This window comes from Apis cerana, linkage group LG4 (genome assembly GCF_029169275.1).
Source record: "Apis cerana isolate GH-2021 linkage group LG4, AcerK_1.0, whole genome shotgun sequence".
Lineage (NCBI taxonomy): Eukaryota > Metazoa > Arthropoda > Insecta > Hymenoptera > Apidae > Apis > Apis cerana.
The window spans coordinates 3,324,465-3,341,671 of NC_083855.1; the positions used below are offsets into that span (position 1 = coordinate 3,324,465).

General features: G+C 28.8%; 1 protein-coding gene and 1 long non-coding RNA gene across 20 annotated transcripts in view; one reads left to right on the forward strand and one right to left on the reverse strand.

Moving 5' to 3' along the window:
• LOC108003564 (protein lap4) overlaps nucleotides 1-17,207 on the reverse strand; it is a 48,191-nt gene that overhangs the window by 11,451 nt on the left and 19,533 nt on the right. For 7 of the 19 annotated variants that reach the window (XR_001767073.3, XM_017065897.3, XM_017065892.3 and 4 more), the window contains 22 exons: nucleotides 7,863-7,941; nucleotides 7,650-7,739; nucleotides 7,433-7,553; nucleotides 7,059-7,351; nucleotides 6,849-6,982; nucleotides 6,653-6,764; nucleotides 6,408-6,574; nucleotides 6,170-6,330; nucleotides 5,841-5,951; nucleotides 5,548-5,766; nucleotides 5,210-5,455; nucleotides 4,975-5,059; nucleotides 4,342-4,506; nucleotides 3,992-4,167; nucleotides 3,798-3,935; nucleotides 3,537-3,692; nucleotides 3,365-3,445; nucleotides 2,484-3,284; nucleotides 1,415-1,522; nucleotides 1,150-1,329; nucleotides 667-696; nucleotides 68-226 (listed from right to left, as the gene is read on the reverse strand). Coding sequence is in view for 18 of the 19 variants with exons in the window: in XM_017065897.3 (XP_016921386.2) it covers nucleotides 68-226; nucleotides 667-696; nucleotides 1,150-1,329; nucleotides 1,415-1,522; nucleotides 2,484-3,284; nucleotides 3,365-3,445; nucleotides 3,537-3,692; nucleotides 3,798-3,935; nucleotides 3,992-4,167; nucleotides 4,342-4,506; nucleotides 4,975-5,059; nucleotides 5,210-5,455; nucleotides 5,548-5,766; nucleotides 5,841-5,951; nucleotides 6,170-6,330; nucleotides 6,408-6,574; nucleotides 6,653-6,764; nucleotides 6,849-6,982; nucleotides 7,059-7,351; nucleotides 7,433-7,553; nucleotides 7,650-7,739; nucleotides 7,863-7,941 (3,812 nt within the window). In the remaining variant the exon portion in view is untranslated. The remainder of the gene's footprint in view (nucleotides 1-67; nucleotides 227-666; nucleotides 697-1,149; nucleotides 1,330-1,414; nucleotides 1,523-2,483; nucleotides 3,285-3,364; nucleotides 3,446-3,536; nucleotides 3,693-3,797; nucleotides 3,936-3,991; nucleotides 4,168-4,341; nucleotides 4,507-4,974; nucleotides 5,060-5,209; nucleotides 5,456-5,547; nucleotides 5,767-5,840; nucleotides 5,952-6,169; nucleotides 6,331-6,407; nucleotides 6,575-6,652; nucleotides 6,765-6,848; nucleotides 6,983-7,058; nucleotides 7,352-7,432; nucleotides 7,554-7,649; nucleotides 7,740-7,862; nucleotides 7,942-17,207) is intronic. The other 12 variants (XM_062073591.1, XM_062073589.1, XM_062073585.1 and 9 more) reach the window with 10 other exon arrangements.
• LOC114578212 (uncharacterized) lies at nucleotides 4,970-5,544 on the forward strand. Its single transcript, XR_003698983.2, has 2 exons — nucleotides 4,970-5,110; nucleotides 5,199-5,544. It is a non-coding gene; the product is annotated as an uncharacterized LOC114578212 (long non-coding RNA).

The window sequence follows — 17,207 nt, forward strand, 5'->3', positions numbered from 1 at the left end:
TAAAAAGATAATAAAATGATTGAAAAGTACAATTATTTTTTTTATAGTAACCAGTAAAAATAATTACTTTCAGTCTTCCATCTCTTTTAGCTGCACCACCTGAGTTGATTTTGGATATAAAAACCCCTTCATCTGTATGATCAAGTGGATTACCTTTTTGTCCTCGAAGTCCACCTTTAATATGCATGCCCAGTTTCTCTCCTGGTTCTTTTGTAATAACTAATTCCTAAAATATAAAATTATTTTTTAATAATATAATATAATAATTAATAATATAATTTTTTATAATTATTTTATTAATAAAAAATTTTTATATTTTTTAATTATTAATATTGAATTAGTATTAAAAAAATATGAATTTTTTGCAATAATTTATTTAAATATATGATAAATAATATAAATTATATAAATAATTTAATAGTTATTTTTAATAATAAGTAATTATTAAAAATTTAATAGTTATGTCATTAAGATTTTATAATTTAGCATAAAGCATATAAAGCAAACAAGAATGAATTTTAAATTCTATGTTTAAATAATCTCAGCCATAATCTTAAGCAAAAAAGCAAATGCTCGTGATTCAGTGCTGGGCTTACAGCCTTAACAAAAGAACAAGCATAGTATTACAAAATAAAAAATAACAGGTCAAATAAATTGAGTACTTACTGTCACAGGGATGTACTCTATTTCGACCAGCTTGTAAGACAAATTATAAATAACAGCATTAAAAAATGGCATAACGAAATGATTATAATTGAAGCACTAAATGCCATGTTTTGCAGATGAGAAGCATTTCATTGTTAAATATAGTGCATTTAATACTAATAAACGAATTAATTCTATTCTATCGTTTGTTTGTGGAATTATAGACAAATATTTTATATACATATAACTAAATATATGTTTATTAATCTTGATTATTCAATGCATTAGAATGTTATAAAGTTTTGATTTTTGATCTTAATTTATATTTTAAAACATTACAAGTTCGAGAATTAAGCGTGATAATAAACATTCAATGTAAATTAGATTTTTTAAAAGCATTTTACTTTGAAAGCTATTTTGTAATTAAAAAGCAATAATTCTTTTGCTAAATATTTGTGCAATAACTAGCAAGCGCAAACAATAATTAAATTATAAATAATTTACCTGATAATTTTCGGGTAGTGGATCGTGTTGGACAGTAAGCACTATTTGATCTCCTGGTCGCAAAAGTTCCATCACAGCCTCTTGATGAGTAGCTTTTGTTACATCAGTACCATTTACCTTTAGTATTCTATCACCCATTCTTAATTTACCAGATTTTGCAGCTATACCACCAGGCACGACCTAATATACACATAACAAGATTTGTATATTATACAAATTTTCAATATTAAAAAAAAAAAAATTGATATTAAAAAAAAAAACTTACATGAGATATAAATATTCCAGGTTCCTTTGCACCAAATGGAGTGCATGAATGATCCGTACCACCAATAATACTAAATCCTAGAGATCCCTCTTTTACAAGAATCACGTCCTAAAAATTAATGTTTTAATTATTAAAAATACATAAAAATCATTGTTTAATTACATTATTATATTATTTTTAAAATTACTTTAAAAAATGATATCGTGGATATTTTGAAAACAAAAAGGAATTTCGTGAAAAAATGAATTTCGAAAAAGTGAAGGATGCACATGGTTTAACTTTTAATAAAAGCATAATTTTATACTACTTACCTATTTCCATGCCAGAGAATAAGCACCCAAGGTATAAAGTAATATAACATTCCATACAAACAATTGCTAGCAAATATTCTCAAAGTTTGATAATGCACATACAAAAATAATTATTGATTATATTGATATATTGAATTATTGAATAATAATTAATAATAATCAATTTCAAATATATAGACATGCAATAAATAAGAATATAATTAATATCATTAAAATGAAAAATATAAACATAAATATTTATAATAGTGTTTTTTTTAAATATATAATATAATAAATGTTAACATTTATACAAATATTATATTCTTAATTAAACATGCACAGGGAGAAAATTTATTCAATCATTTTCCAAATTATAATTATTTTAAAAATAATTAATTAATTGTATTGAATAAAAAATTATAACACATTAAAACATATATATAAAAAAATTATATAAAATAACATTTAATAATTAAAATAACATTGTGATTATCGTTCAAGCATGGAAATAAGTTAATATATTACAAATAATACTTAACTTTTATCTAAAATATTAAAAAAGTACAAGCTATATTCATATCAAAGAAAAAATAAAAATATATAATTTTAATATTTAAAAATAAGAAAATAAATATTATTCAATCTTCCTTTTCGCTTCTTCTTCATTCTTGTTAATTAAAGATAAATAATATTTTTTCAACAAGAATTTAACTTAAAAACTCTTTTTAAACTGTATGTGCAACATAATCAATCATTGTATCTAGCTACCAAGCACATACCTCAATAATTACTGGTGGTACCAATTGATTTTCAGTCACCCTAGTTACGACGGTCTCGGTGAGAGTGCTCTTTGTGATGGTCTCAGTAACTTTACCAAGTGTTGTAGGAGCCGGAGGAAAATTAACATCTCCAGGTAGATTATCAGGCTGTTTTATTGTCACTGTCACGATAGGGCCTTGATGGGAATCTGGCGATGGTGAGGAAGTAGGAGGACGAAGGAAATGAGCAGGAATCATAGCCTGAAATTCTTCATTGGTGATAGGCTTGGGTACCTGTATATCTTCCTGGGGTGAGGTTGACCTAGGTTCTGTAGAAGATGTGGGCGTTGAACTCGTAGTAGTTGTAGGTGTAATTGTTGGTTGCGAAATGCTGTGCCTAGGAGCAGGCTGTGGATGTAGTTGGCTATTTGTTGGACTTGGTGATATCGAAGAAACATTTTTAATATTTCCTGATTCTGTAACACCGTTCATTTTCGGTAATTCAGTAGTTTCAATTTTCATAGGTGGAGGCGTTTTCGAAGTAGGGCTTGGAGATAATGTTCTATCAGCATCTATAGAACGTCTGTATCCAGTATATCCCGGTTTATTTGCTATATAACTATTGGCATTATATAATCCTGTATATGGTTTAGGTGCACCGATCACTCGTGGTGATTTTTCTGAAGGTGTTACGACCGTAGCTGCATTTGCTTGCGAAAATGGTATTTCGCGTTCAACTACTAATCGAACAAATCTTTCTAAACCTGTTAATAAAGCAACTGCTTGTTCATGCTTAGCTCCTCTCATCTCAACTCCATTAATCTATAAAGTAATTTTAAAATATACGAAATAAAAATCATAATTATATGAGACAAACTCTAATATATTAAAATTACACTTACAGATATTACTTTGTCTCCAACTAATAATTTACCATCTTTTTGTGCTACGCCGCCATCTGTTATTCTTGAAATATATATCGCCTAAACATTTAGAAAAAAGCACAATTAATGAATAAAGTAACAATAAAATAATTATAATATAAAAAATAATTTTATAAATTGAAAATCTTACATCACTATTGTCTTTGAATGGTGGAGAACCTTCTCCACCAGCAATACTAAATCCAAGCCCATTTTGGTCCCGTATTAATGTTGTGTGAACAAGAACTGATACCATTGGTTCATTGCCTACTTTTGTTGAAGATATAGGTTCAGGAATTTTCTTACACTTATAAAAATAAAAATATTTATTTTTAAATTTTATATTTTAATTTTATATATTATAGTACTATTACAATAGTATAAAAAAAAATATATATATATATATATATACCTTAATAGCATCATGAGATAAAGCATCACCATTTTCTAAATTATGTGAAAAACCTATAGATGAAACATGAGATGTTGCACTTGGAGCTCTACTAGTACTTAAACTAGAGCACACTGAGTTTTTTCTCGATGATATCTGCTAAATATAGTAATATTAAAAATATAAGAAATTGCTTAAATTTTATAAAATAATACCTGTTCAAATGGAGGCACTATCCTTGTAACTTCTCTTTGAACTACTAATACAAGAACTCGTCCACAAGCTTTCAAAACTTCTACAGCATCATAATGACCTACATTTACTACTGATACACCATTAACAGATAATACTTTATCTTCCACTTTTAAACCTGCTAAATCTGCAGGTCCACCTAAAAAAAATCAAAATGATTATAATATAAATGACTATAAAAATAAATATAATATAAATGAAATAAAATATAAATAAATATAACAATTATAAAATTTTTATAATCAATAACATCTGTATTATTAGTTAATTTAAAGTTAATTTCTTTGTAATTATAAAATTATAATATTTATACCTTCAGTAACTCTGGAAATAAAAATGCCTTCATCATCGCCTTTAAAAGGGGTTGAACCAATACCACCAGCTATTGATAAGCCTAGACCACCTGTTGTTCTTTCGATGTGAATTTCGTATTGTTCTTCTCGTACTTCTATTGTCGGCTCAGCATCTGAAATCGCATCTAATTAAAGATTTGATTGGTATGTTATTATACATGATTAGATACTTGAATTTTACCGACTTTTATTCCCCCCTTTTTTTTTTCTTACAAAACATCTATATCTTTTGGACATATTTAATATTTTTTATATTTTTAATATAATATTCAATATTAATTAATTTTAATTGATATTTACAATTTTTTCTACGCATGTACATGTCTTGTTATATCAAGATAGATAACTGAATAAATGATAAGATTGTTAATGGAAAAAAAATATCTTATCATGGATTGTTTGCTGTTAGTGATTACGAAGTAATGATACCAAAGAGTTTAAAACGATTCACCATACAATTTACAACGGAAAAATAATTATTAAAATATTTTATTTTATATGTAATGTATAAATGTTATAAAAAATATTATATTTAAAAAAAGATTTAAAAGTGATATAAAAGGTGATGTGATATTAAAATATAAATTTCTTACCTTGACTTTGAGCATCAAAATTTTCTGTAGTTTCTGCAGGTGCTGATGTGGATGTGGAAATTTCATCATTTTTTTTCATGAGTGCCTAACACATAATGAAAACTGTATAAAATTTGTCTTTAATTAATTATAACTGGTAATACACATATTTATATATATGAATATATTTTATATATGAATATATCAATTACATAAGTATTAATATATTTCTTAAATATTTTTAGATAATAATTACTTGTGCAATAATGGATGCTACTTTTTCTTTATCCACTGCTGTATGAATTCGCTTGTTTTTCAAATGATGTGGAGTATCTCTACGATGAAGTCTATTTGGTCTATTTGAATCACCACTACCATCATAATCTGTACCTTCAGCTATAGAAAATTCTACATGTCTTTGTGTTTCTTCATTTTCAGATTCATCATCCTCCTTATCATTTCTATCCTTTAACTCAGATATTGAACCTTCAGTTCTTACGTCCTAAAAAATAATTTTTATGATAAAAAACAAAGATAAACATAAATAAATAAATTAATTAATAAATAAATATACAATCTATTATAAATACATACAGTATTAGATTCTACTATATATTGATTAGAAACTATTTCTGGTTCATTACTAGATTGAACATCTATATTATCAGTTACTCCAGGTACAATTTCTTTTTGTTCATTTTCTACAGATTCATGTTTTAATGATTCTTGTTCTATCAAATCAACTGTCAAATCGTTAGGTTTTGTTGAAACATCAGTTTCAGTTTTGTCCAAACCAAATGTTTGAGAAACATCCTTAAAAATATTATTAATTTCTCCTTAAATTAAAAGAAATCTATATAATATTTTTTAAAAATTAAATTAATTACTTGCTCATCTGTAGATGCTGAACGACTGTCATTTTTTCCTTTACTAAATAATTTATGAGCTTTTGCTTTTAATTCTTTGGGATGAGGTGTATTTTGTCGTACAAAAGGTGTCTGAAATAAGTGTAATTATTTTGTATTATATATAATTACAAGAAAAAAAATGGTTAGGAAAAAAATACACTCTTAATTCACTTTTTATTATAATTTTAATATAATGAGTCATAAGAATAATAACGTTTCCAACACATTAAATATCTTGATAATAATCTGAATTTAGATATAGTAAATCTAAAAAATTTAAGAGGTTCTGTTATATGTAATTTGCTCACCTCCTTATCAGTTTCTGGAGGTTCATCTGTAAACTTGACAGAATGCGTTCTTGATGCTTCTTTTTCTTGCCATCCTTCATCATCACTACTACCAAGTTCACGTATTTCACCATCTTGAACAGCATTTCTCATTCCAGCAAGCATACCAAGTCTTCCTGAATCTAAATATATTATATTTTATATATATATATATATATATACACACACACATCAAATTTGATAAAATTAATTTACTAACCATCTGGATGAATTTCTAATTGTGGTAAAAGAAAACAGGTTAATATTTCTTGTCCAGTTTCTTCATCAACATCTGTCTGAAAAGTAAGCATTGGTTGTGCTTGATTTTTACTTAACCATACTGCCTTCAAGTTCAAATTGATTAAGGAATATGGCAAGTATTGTAATCTGAAAAATTAATTTCTTTATTAAATGTTTTTAAATATTGAAACAAAGATATTTAAGATTTAAAATAGAAAAATATACCTATTGCCAGACACATCCAATACATGGAGAGCAGTACATTGTCCAACTTCGATTGGAAGATATTGTAATTTATTATCTCTTAAGGATAGTACACCCAATTGTTTTAAATTTCCTGAAAAAAAAGTGTTTTTAATTAAAAAAAATTTATTTTTTGAAATAGAATATTTCTATTTATTTGAAATAGAATATTTCTTACCCGTTTCCGTAGGAAGTGATTGCAAACTATTCCTATCTACATTCAAATTATTTAGATTAAGAAGTTTTCCTATAGATACAGGCAGTTCTAAGAGAAAATTTTCCGTAAGAATTAATTCTTGTAAATTTTCACACCTATAATAAGTGAATACATTAATTTTATTTCTTTCTAAAATATTTAAATTTTTATAGAGAAAAAAATTAATCTCACCTGCCTATATTTGGATTTAGAGTAGAAAGCCTATTTTGATCGACTTTAAGAATAGTAAGTTTCTTTAATTCTCCAAGCCCATCAGGTAATTTTTCAATAACATTTTGCGATAAATGAAGATCCGTCAAAGCCTCTAGACCTCCTATTTCTTCTGGAAGATCTTCCAAACGATTTTCAGATACATCCAGACACACTAACGTTTTCAATTCTCCTATTTCTGGTGGTAAATGTTGTAACTGATTATGATCCAGCCATAATTCTTGTAATGCTGGTAATTCTCCTATATGTGCTGGCTAAAAAATAAAAATATAATAAAAATATAAGTTAGTATACTCGTAATCTTTCAAAATGATTTAATTTAATATCTATCTTACTAAAACTTCAATGTCATTGTCACCAAGATCTAGCCGCTCCAATTTATAAAGTTGGGATAGCGATTCTGGCAAGGACTTGAGCAAATTTTCCCTTAACTCCAATGATTGTAACGCCTCTAAGCTAAGAACAATTGATGCACAAACTTCAGTACTAGACATAATATAATTTACGATTCTAAGTTCGAAAGCAATTAAAGTGAGTTGTTGTTACCATTACCTTCCGAAATCAGGCGGTAGATTCGTAAGAGACATATCATTAAGTCCCAAAACAGTTAAATTTCTTAATTGCACAAACCCTGCTGGAAGCCTGTTAAGAATAATTTGTCTTTTTTTTAAGTCTTTAATTAATATTTTTAATAAAAATAATATTTTAAAAGAAAAGTTAAACATTTTTCATAAAGAAAAGTAAAATAAAGAATAATTTATTGACCTTGGAATAGGATTACTACTGAAATCCGCCACCTGAAGTGCCCGTAAATTCTTGATGTTCTCAGGAATGTCTGGTATATCTAGAATGAGAAAAAGCAACAAATAATACTTATACTGTATTTTGAAATTAAATAATTGAAAATCTGTAGATACACATTTAAAGTATATATTTTCAAGTAAAATTTTCCTTTATTAGAAAAGAAATGAAAGAGAATATCAAGATTTAATCGGTAATAAACATAAAAAGCAATAAATAAAAAAGAAATAAACAAAAAATTAATGAAATTAATTCTTCATAGACTTAATCGTTTTTCGTTTGCTCTAAATTTGAATAATTCATCCCAATCAGTCATATTAATTTATAATTGTATATATAATTGTAATAAATTGTAAATTTTTCAGCTATTGTTTTCAATTACACGAATAAAATTGCAAAAAATTGAAAGATAAATTAATCGTTAAAAATTCTTAATAAAAAAATTTTTATTATTTTGAGAACACATGGTTAATTTAATTTTCTTAAATTATTTTTAATTTAATATATTTAAATTCTACTTATTTAATACTTTTATAAAATACATGTAGATAGTATTGATAGTATTGAAAAGTTATATTTCTTTAATACGTGAACCTTTAAATTCGTAAAAAACTTTGAATCGTTAAGATTATTTAATAAATAAAAAATTAATCAATATTACAATCGTATTGTATAATTATATCATTTAATAATATCATCTAATTAATTCATAGAAAACCGATTAGTAGGTAATAATAAATTCTTTTATGAAAAATAAGCACGATTCACTGATGAATTAGGTATTGCATAAGAATGCAGGATGCTGCGTTGTAGGTGAAATAATATATTGCACATGCATTCCTCCTGTTGTTCTCTATAATACTTTAGAATTTCATGAATTAAAGTGAATGTAAAAATTCTTTATTATTCATGATATTATAAATAAAGTAATTCTTTTTAATTTCAATACCTATTATTTTTTTTTTTAAATAACATACTATACACATAAATATATGATATGAAAAATAATTGTACGTAAAAAAGTTATTAGCATTAAGAACAAGGTTATACATTTAAATATATTTAGACAGATTGAATAAACAACTTTTCCTTTAAAAAGATTTTTAAAGTTTACATAAACTTGATTTCATTCCTTCTGTTATAACTGTTAATACAATAAAATTAAATTATGATTGCATGTACGTTTTTAAATGTATTATGAATCATAGCGCGATTATGCATTCTCGAGTCAAAAGATGAAACACAGAGGAAAAGGGGAAGAGGAATAGAGAATCGTGTATCGCATAGCAAACGAACCGATAGGCTTTACGAGCAAATCGAACCTTGAAAAACCGCTAGTTACTTTTAACACAGTGGTTCGCAATCTCAAATCGTTACCATAATTGTTTTATGCTATCAAACATTCAATATCTGAGTTAATTTTTTTGTTTTACTTTATTCTTTTTATAGGTATTATAACTCGTCGAATATCAACAAATATTATGTAACTTTTGCATGAAGAACTTTTTCGGTCGATAAAGTCGAAAAAGTAATACGCACGTGTTTCGTGACGGACGCATACGCATACCGTGTCACAAATGCATATACGTGCGCGTGGGTGAACGTAACGACAGCGACGTGGAACAATTACAAACTAACCGTGATTCCGCCAGACGGAAGAGACAGACCCCTTCGTTCATCGGATCTCTTTGTTCCCAAAAGGATGTTAATGATCGGTGAACAAAGGTATATGTCTGAGGACTTTTATAGCGAGGAATGGATGCACAAAAGAGACAACCTCGTAATATGCTTGGCTGGAATTTGAACGATATCGAATATGTGGTGGCCCGCCACATAGTGATCGATCGATAACTTTCTGTCTGGCTACACACTATGCAACGAAGAAACGATACGCTATCTTATGGTTTTGTGGTTAAAATATCTCTGATCGAGTGATACGATTACCGCTATATGTATAGTAGTATTATTACTTGAGTGTATGCTGTGCGTGAATATTTTTTATGCATCATATACTAGTTGGTGAGAAATTTCGATTTCCACGACGACTAACGACGATTATCACGCGCAATATCGTACGTTCAATGACGAGCTATGGCAGTTTTTTAAGTACATTTACATGCACGTGATAGATTGATTTGAAATATGTCGAGGTCAGATTAGAAATTCTTGATGACAAAAAAATATATATTACGCAAAATTAAATGAATTGAGCAATTGTATTCCTGTTTTCAGGAATTTTCAATGTTCTTTTTAAACGTCGAAATTACGACAACAAAATGCATTGCAATACGATTAACGATCCGATACCGACAATGACGCTTCCTCTCGTCGAAACAATGAAAATGTTTGCGGAAAAATTACGCGCATTTATTACAAAATCGTTTCCTACCGCGCCCTTGCAATAATTCCCTATCATGATCCTGGTTACACCCTGTTCTTTTTCCATCGAATCGGTCGATTTTTAGTAGTTACCACGATTCAGTCGATTACCACGCCTATGGGCGATTGCCGGTAACCTGTAATTAAGCAACCGGTAAATAACACAAAATAGCTTCTCTCTCTTCTGAACGAGTCGGCCACTGTAAACATTATAAATAGCATGAAACATCCACCCTCGGCCTTTGCAATTTACCTTGAAAGAAGAGGAGGTGGCGGAGGCCGTGTAAAATACACTAGAGTAGGGGAGACTAGCCGCCACCTGACATGTGAACACGCATTAAGTTTGAATAAATAGAATTCGCTATTGCAGACGCGAGAATACAAATTTACGTTTCTGCCCAACATCGTATCAACATAATCGCATTTCTCGTTAATCTTTTTACTACTCTTTTTGCTATAATTTTTGATACAAAGATTATAATATAATCAAAGAAAAAGAACGATGCAAAAATAAATCCCTCGTGAAAGTTAATTATAATTTATCCAATACTGGTTTCTCTTAAATAGATTATTTTACAATATAATCATTTTTTATATTTTTAGAATCATCAGTTAGTTTTCATCGCCTCGTTATCAAAATTTTTAACCCCATGTATAATAAAAACTGTGTGTCCAACGTCCAACACGACAACGCTTATTTACGCTTGTCAAGAGTCTATGAGTTCAGTCTCACTAAAGAAAAAAAGAAAATGCAATCGGGTAAATAGCCTTTAAAGCCGAAGCTTTCGTGACGTGTAATTTTATGCCGCATAAATCGCAAGAGATATTCACTTCTGTGGTTTCACTGCTGTGGATATGCAACAGGAGACAGGGGTAATATCGCGGTAAGGGTAAAAGATTACACAGTGCATGTAGGCTTTTTTTTTTGTTCTTACGTAATATCATCGATACACGTGAAGGAATTGATCGACTGGCCGTCGAGAGGAAAAAAATCTTATTCTCCTTCTACTCTACCGATCGATCGAATATGAATCTCATATCTTGGATTCAGCATTTATTAATATTAAATTTCGCGTAATGTTTATCTTGCTTTTTGTCCTCCTTTTTTCTATCTTCGATAAGTTTCCACTTTATACGTTTATCGAGTTTAATCGCGAACGATCGAAAGCCTTTATAAATTGTCTCGAAGGGGGGGGAAAAGGAAAGCTGTGAATAAAAAAAAAAAAGAAAGAAAGGGTAACAAAGGTAACAGATTGCTTTGCGTTGCGCCTGCATACATGGTCTACATTCTTATGTAATAATATGCAACACGTGAACGCGCGATGAACTCGATGAAAAGTTCGTGAGCTAGAATTTTCCCTTTACCAAGGGTGATTCATCTCCCATTTTTCTCTTTCGAAGGTTAAAGATATTTTCTCGTAAAAAGAGAATGATAAAAGATATCCTTTTTTTTTTCTTTTAATTAAATCTTATAAATGATGTAATTTTTCCGAGGAGTGAATGAGACTCATCGCGATGGATCTTTTCTTAGAAAAAGATAAAGAACTTGATTTACTTTATCGGTTAATTTATTTAAGTAATAAAAATTAATAAAAAAAAAAAAAAAAGAAAAAGAAAAGGGAAATTGGACTCGTAAAGAAAATGATAATCCCAACAATAATCCAAAGTACAGTTTTATCGTAATATTACATTCTAATCATGATCAATTGATCTGATAAGTTCATTATATAGGTTTTGTAACATGGTCCACGAGTTTTGCTTCGTTGGAAAATCTACAAATATGGAAATCAAACGACAAACGAACGTTTCGTAAAGAATGGAAAGGAGCACTTTAATGCTTAAAAATATTATCGTCTAAAAGGTAATATCAATTACCTTTTGCAATTACCGATTATGTATCATGAAAAACATTATTTTCTCTTGTGTTCGTACGTATTTCCTTTGCCCGCTCGTTTATATTTCATTTTATCGTAAAAATAAAGTTGTCTCGTAGAAAGAAAAATCACATGCGATGTTTGTGGGAGAAAAAAAAAAAGAAAGAAAGAAAGAAAGGAAAAAATTCTCCGACTGGTTGGATTCCAATCAGTCGTATCTTCTTCGTGCGTTGCACCTACACGCGAGTGCAACGCCTTTCATTAATGGGGTGGGTTTCCTGAACCCGAACCTGTTGCTATAAACTTATATTTCTTGCACGCAACGAGTTTTCACTGTCAACCAGTACTAACTATTCCAGATCCATTATCGGAATCTGGAAACGTGCTTTAATATATAACGTATCCTGCTTGCAAAGATTAATACGAGGAAAATATACGGTTACACATCGTGTTTTTTCCAATAATTTGTTAAAAAACATTTTTCTTATCTTATACTAGGATTCCACTATTCCATATTATTAAAAAGATAATTACCCAGCGGAAATTTTAATATTCGTCTAATCAAAATTCTTTCCGAGGAATTTTTATATTCCACGATATCTTTGAACATTTTTTTAAAATATTTCAACAACAATACGACAATTTTTATTTATCGTTTTAAAATAATCTTTCAATGTTTTACTTTAACCAAATCGTTGTAAAAAAGATTTTATAATTTTTCAATAAAAAAAAAGCATCCGCTTTATCTGAAAATCAAAGAATTAAAATCGTGTTCGACGAAATGATTCGCCAAAGATAAAAGGAATGTAATGTTCAGAGCCTCAACTTTCTCGTTACGAAATGAATAATACAGAGAGAGTTTGCAATGGCGATTATTTCTAAGAAAACAAATAAAAATTGCGTTTAAATGAGAATCAACGACATGGAAAAATATACGTAATTTTGCAATAGCGTTAATACAATTTTACACGCAACTTTAAATAATTAAGAATAATTAATATTGCTTATTATGCTAAACTCAACGATATTTTACACGAACTCTATTTTTTATCACGAATTAAAAATTTTAAATACTCAACTTTTTTTTATTTTATTTTTTACGATTTTTAAAAAAAAATCTTAACGTAGGATCTTTAGTATAATAATATACAAAGATTTATTACATAATATTATTTTCGATAAATCTTTCTTAATTATTTTTTTATTTCTGTCCCTATGTAATACAATGTATAAATTAAATATTTTTCTTCAATACTTTATATTATAAGTGTAGACGTCTATGAGAATAATGTCCAGAAATAGATCATGAGTGCATGCACATGCGTAGAAATAACAGATAAAAGGGATTATTCTATCATATCTTACGCATGTACATATACATGTAATCCATTTAATCATATTTTCATATACTTGGGTATATCCTTTAATACAGATTATTAAAGGAGATTGCTACAATAAAAACGAAGTATATTAAAAACAAATTATATTCGTAGATATAACAAAAATGCAAAAAATAAGTAATTAGCCGAAAGTTTCACATAATCGTATACAGTATAACGAATAAAAAGTTAGACAAAATCATCCTAAATGCTTTCTTTCCATTTTTAAGTTAGCCATTGATGTTAATTCCATAATCAGAGGATTAAATAAAGAAGAAGAAAAGGAAAATCGATCGTTCGAAGGATGGCAAGTAAAAATTAGACCATGCGACGACAACCTGTACACAAGTACTCGTGTTCACACGCACGTGCGTGGGTGGCTTAATCAAGGGGCAAGTTTTCTGAATCCGAACCTGTTGCGGTCGCGGTTTATCTTTTCCATGATCACGCAATAAGTTTTCACGATATCGTATCGGTGTTCTAAGCTTGTGTACGTTGTGTCTCTTTTTGCAGGCTTCCGTAAAAGAAATATAAAAGAGGATCCAATGGTTAAAAATGAGAAAAGAAAAATGCTATAACGTCATACTCTAGAACACTCGTTGAATTTTGCACGAGTTGGGAAGAGGAGATGAATAATAAAAGGAAATGTTACGTTCAAACGAAATATAAACGGAATTTCCCCGGGGCTGAAGAACAGTTTTCATTAAAATGAAATGTTTCAATTAATGCTGAAAACTTAATGGAAGTTGTTAATAAAAAAAAAAAAATTTATTTTAGTTAATGTTGCTTTCAATATTAATCCCTTCTTAAACTTGATATTTTTAATTCCATAAATATTGCATCCTATGGCAATACAGTGAAGTAAATTTAATTATACTTTGAAATATTTATTAAAGATTGGTTACATTTGTTGTTATTTTAAATAAGTTATCATTATATTTGCTTATTTATTCTAAGTAAGTATAATAACATTTTTATTATTCTTCCAACAATATAATTTTTCTTTTCACTAACATGATTTGCATAATGAATTTTTTATTCCCTGATTTTTTATTATTTTGAACTTTGAAAAAGATCTGAAAAAGTTCCACCTTTCTAAAAAGTTAAACTTTTTTACAATAAAGATAAAAAGTCAAAGATATCAGCGAAAAGTCAATTCAATTTTTTTTAATTTTGAAACAAATATTCTAACATTTGCTTTTGTCGCAATATATTTTCTACATCTGTGCAACAAAATTGACTTTGATAATAGTTTTTAAAATATTAAAATTAAAAATTAGATTACGTTAAAGTAATAAATATATATATATATATATTAGGTTAAATATTATCACGTTATTTTATTTTCGTATTTTATGTAACTGAATCGATTTTTTAATTAAGAATACTTAATTAGAATTATGAATGAAATTAATTAGAACACAACTAATTTCTCGTGTAATTTAATTATTATTTTCTCTTGCCTTTTTTTTCGCGATGAATTGTCTTACTAGAGCGTATCGCATTAATTGAAACAAGTGAAAACCGCGAAACTCATCTCGCATTACCATTGAATAAATGCGCGATAACATCAAAAACACAATGATGCAATAATTAATCAATGACACCGCGCTTTCACGGAAAGCGTAATTTTCACATCAATCTCGGCGCACGAAAACTAATGATTGCAACTATCAAACTTGTCCGACATTCTTGTCCAACTTTCGTTAAATTGTGCACGGATATAGAATAACGTGAAATTTATCCTCCCACGTTCAACTTTGAGGGAAGCATAGAAATCAGAAGATGAATAGCGCGATTCACGAACAGCGCGAATTCGTTTTGCACGTATATACGATTGCAATGTTTGGCAAAATTCCGAATTTAAATAAAATCGGTTTGTTTTTAGAAACGGAAAAGAACAATCTTACGATTCATCCGCAATTCGGGTTCAACTCTAATCCAACAATTATATAAGATATTATACATGCATATTATACTGTGTAAGCCGGTTTTATCATATCAAGCTTTCCACCATTTCTCACTATTCTACGAGCACGTTACTTCATTGCTTTTCTACCATGAGTTTCGTATAATTTTACGATAATTCCAAATACCGTGAACTCGCGATAAAAACTTATGTACGTTATATCTCTATGAAATGGAAAACATGAAATTCACGTGGGATAAACTTGGATGGACGATACAAACTTTTTTAATTTCGTTAGGATATTTTTATAAATATAAAAGAAATTTCTTTCCTTCTTATAGAGGAAATTATTAAAAAAATGTACAAAATGCAGACGTTCGTAACATTATTATAAATCAAGCGAGCAACAATTGCTTATAAATATTCAACGCGTATCATGAATTAACCGTTATCTCGTTCTTGAATATTTAAAAATCGATACCGCATTGCCCAATGAATGGAACCGAATCTTGAAAATTAAATTACGAATTTTTCCTTCCTTCTTTATTTATTTATTTATTTTTTTCCCCATTCTTTCCATCCGTGAAACACGTGAAAATTGCGCGATATACGCGACCATTTTAATTAAATCGCACGGTTTCACGAACACCTAAATTTAGAGCGATGTATTCTGCGAATACCCTCGACACGGGACACGCGTATCCAGTTGTCAGTTTCCACTCGATTGTTCCTCAAACTCGTCCTCGCGAATAACTTGTTAGCCATTAATGAGGTCGACCGCGAAGTATACGTTAAGTGCGAGCGAGAAAGTTGCGCGTACAATTTATAACAAGTTCGTAAATGTTCTAAAACCGGCACGGAAACTTCACTTGTTCCCTTAATCGTCCGGTCGTCTCGTAACACGCTAACGTTAATTAATTTATTGAATTATATATAGTCCCTTCGTGCGTGCAGGCTCTTCAAATTTAAGCTTTAAATTCTGGAGAAAAGAAAGATAAATAATATAATTTCGTATTTCAACGATTAATATCGTACGTTATTTTTATGGAACGTATATATGTTTAATGATAAAATTTGGCGATATATTTTTTTTATATTTAGCGAGTGAAAATTAATCACGACTAATTAAACTTCCATTATATAGAGAACGAATAATGAAAGAACAATAGAACTTATCGATCTCGTCATTTGAAACTTTCAAAACGATTAAAAGCACGATTATATCTATATTGCATTTTACAACTTTCTGGAAAAACGTATTTACGAATTTTTATTACCTATTTTTAACTCATTTTTCTGCGTAGAATTACTTCACTCTCAATTATACTACTCATTACGTGCATAACGACAATGTTAATAGTACCAATTACGTTAACTCCCCTTGTATTGCGTATAACGACTCACGATTAATCGTTATTTATGTATCTTAATTCTACGTGTTTTTCACATCCCTTGGACCACATGGATTACCACTCAACCGTCAATTAAACACGATGAAAAATCTCAAATTTCATGATCTCGTTAGATATCCACGCACGTACAAGATGTAATCACTCTTTATTTTCTCGTTTATTTTCGTTTTTTCCACGTTAGTGCATAGATACGTGATTCTTTGGATATCTTAAAGTTGAACAAAGCGGTTCGATCGAAAGTACGAACACTCTAGGGTGCCACGAAAAGTGGGACACTTTTGTTCCTTCTCCTCCTTCTCCTCCACCTCCTCTTCCTTCCTTCTCTCTTTCTCTCGTTCCCTGCTTCTCTCCCGTAT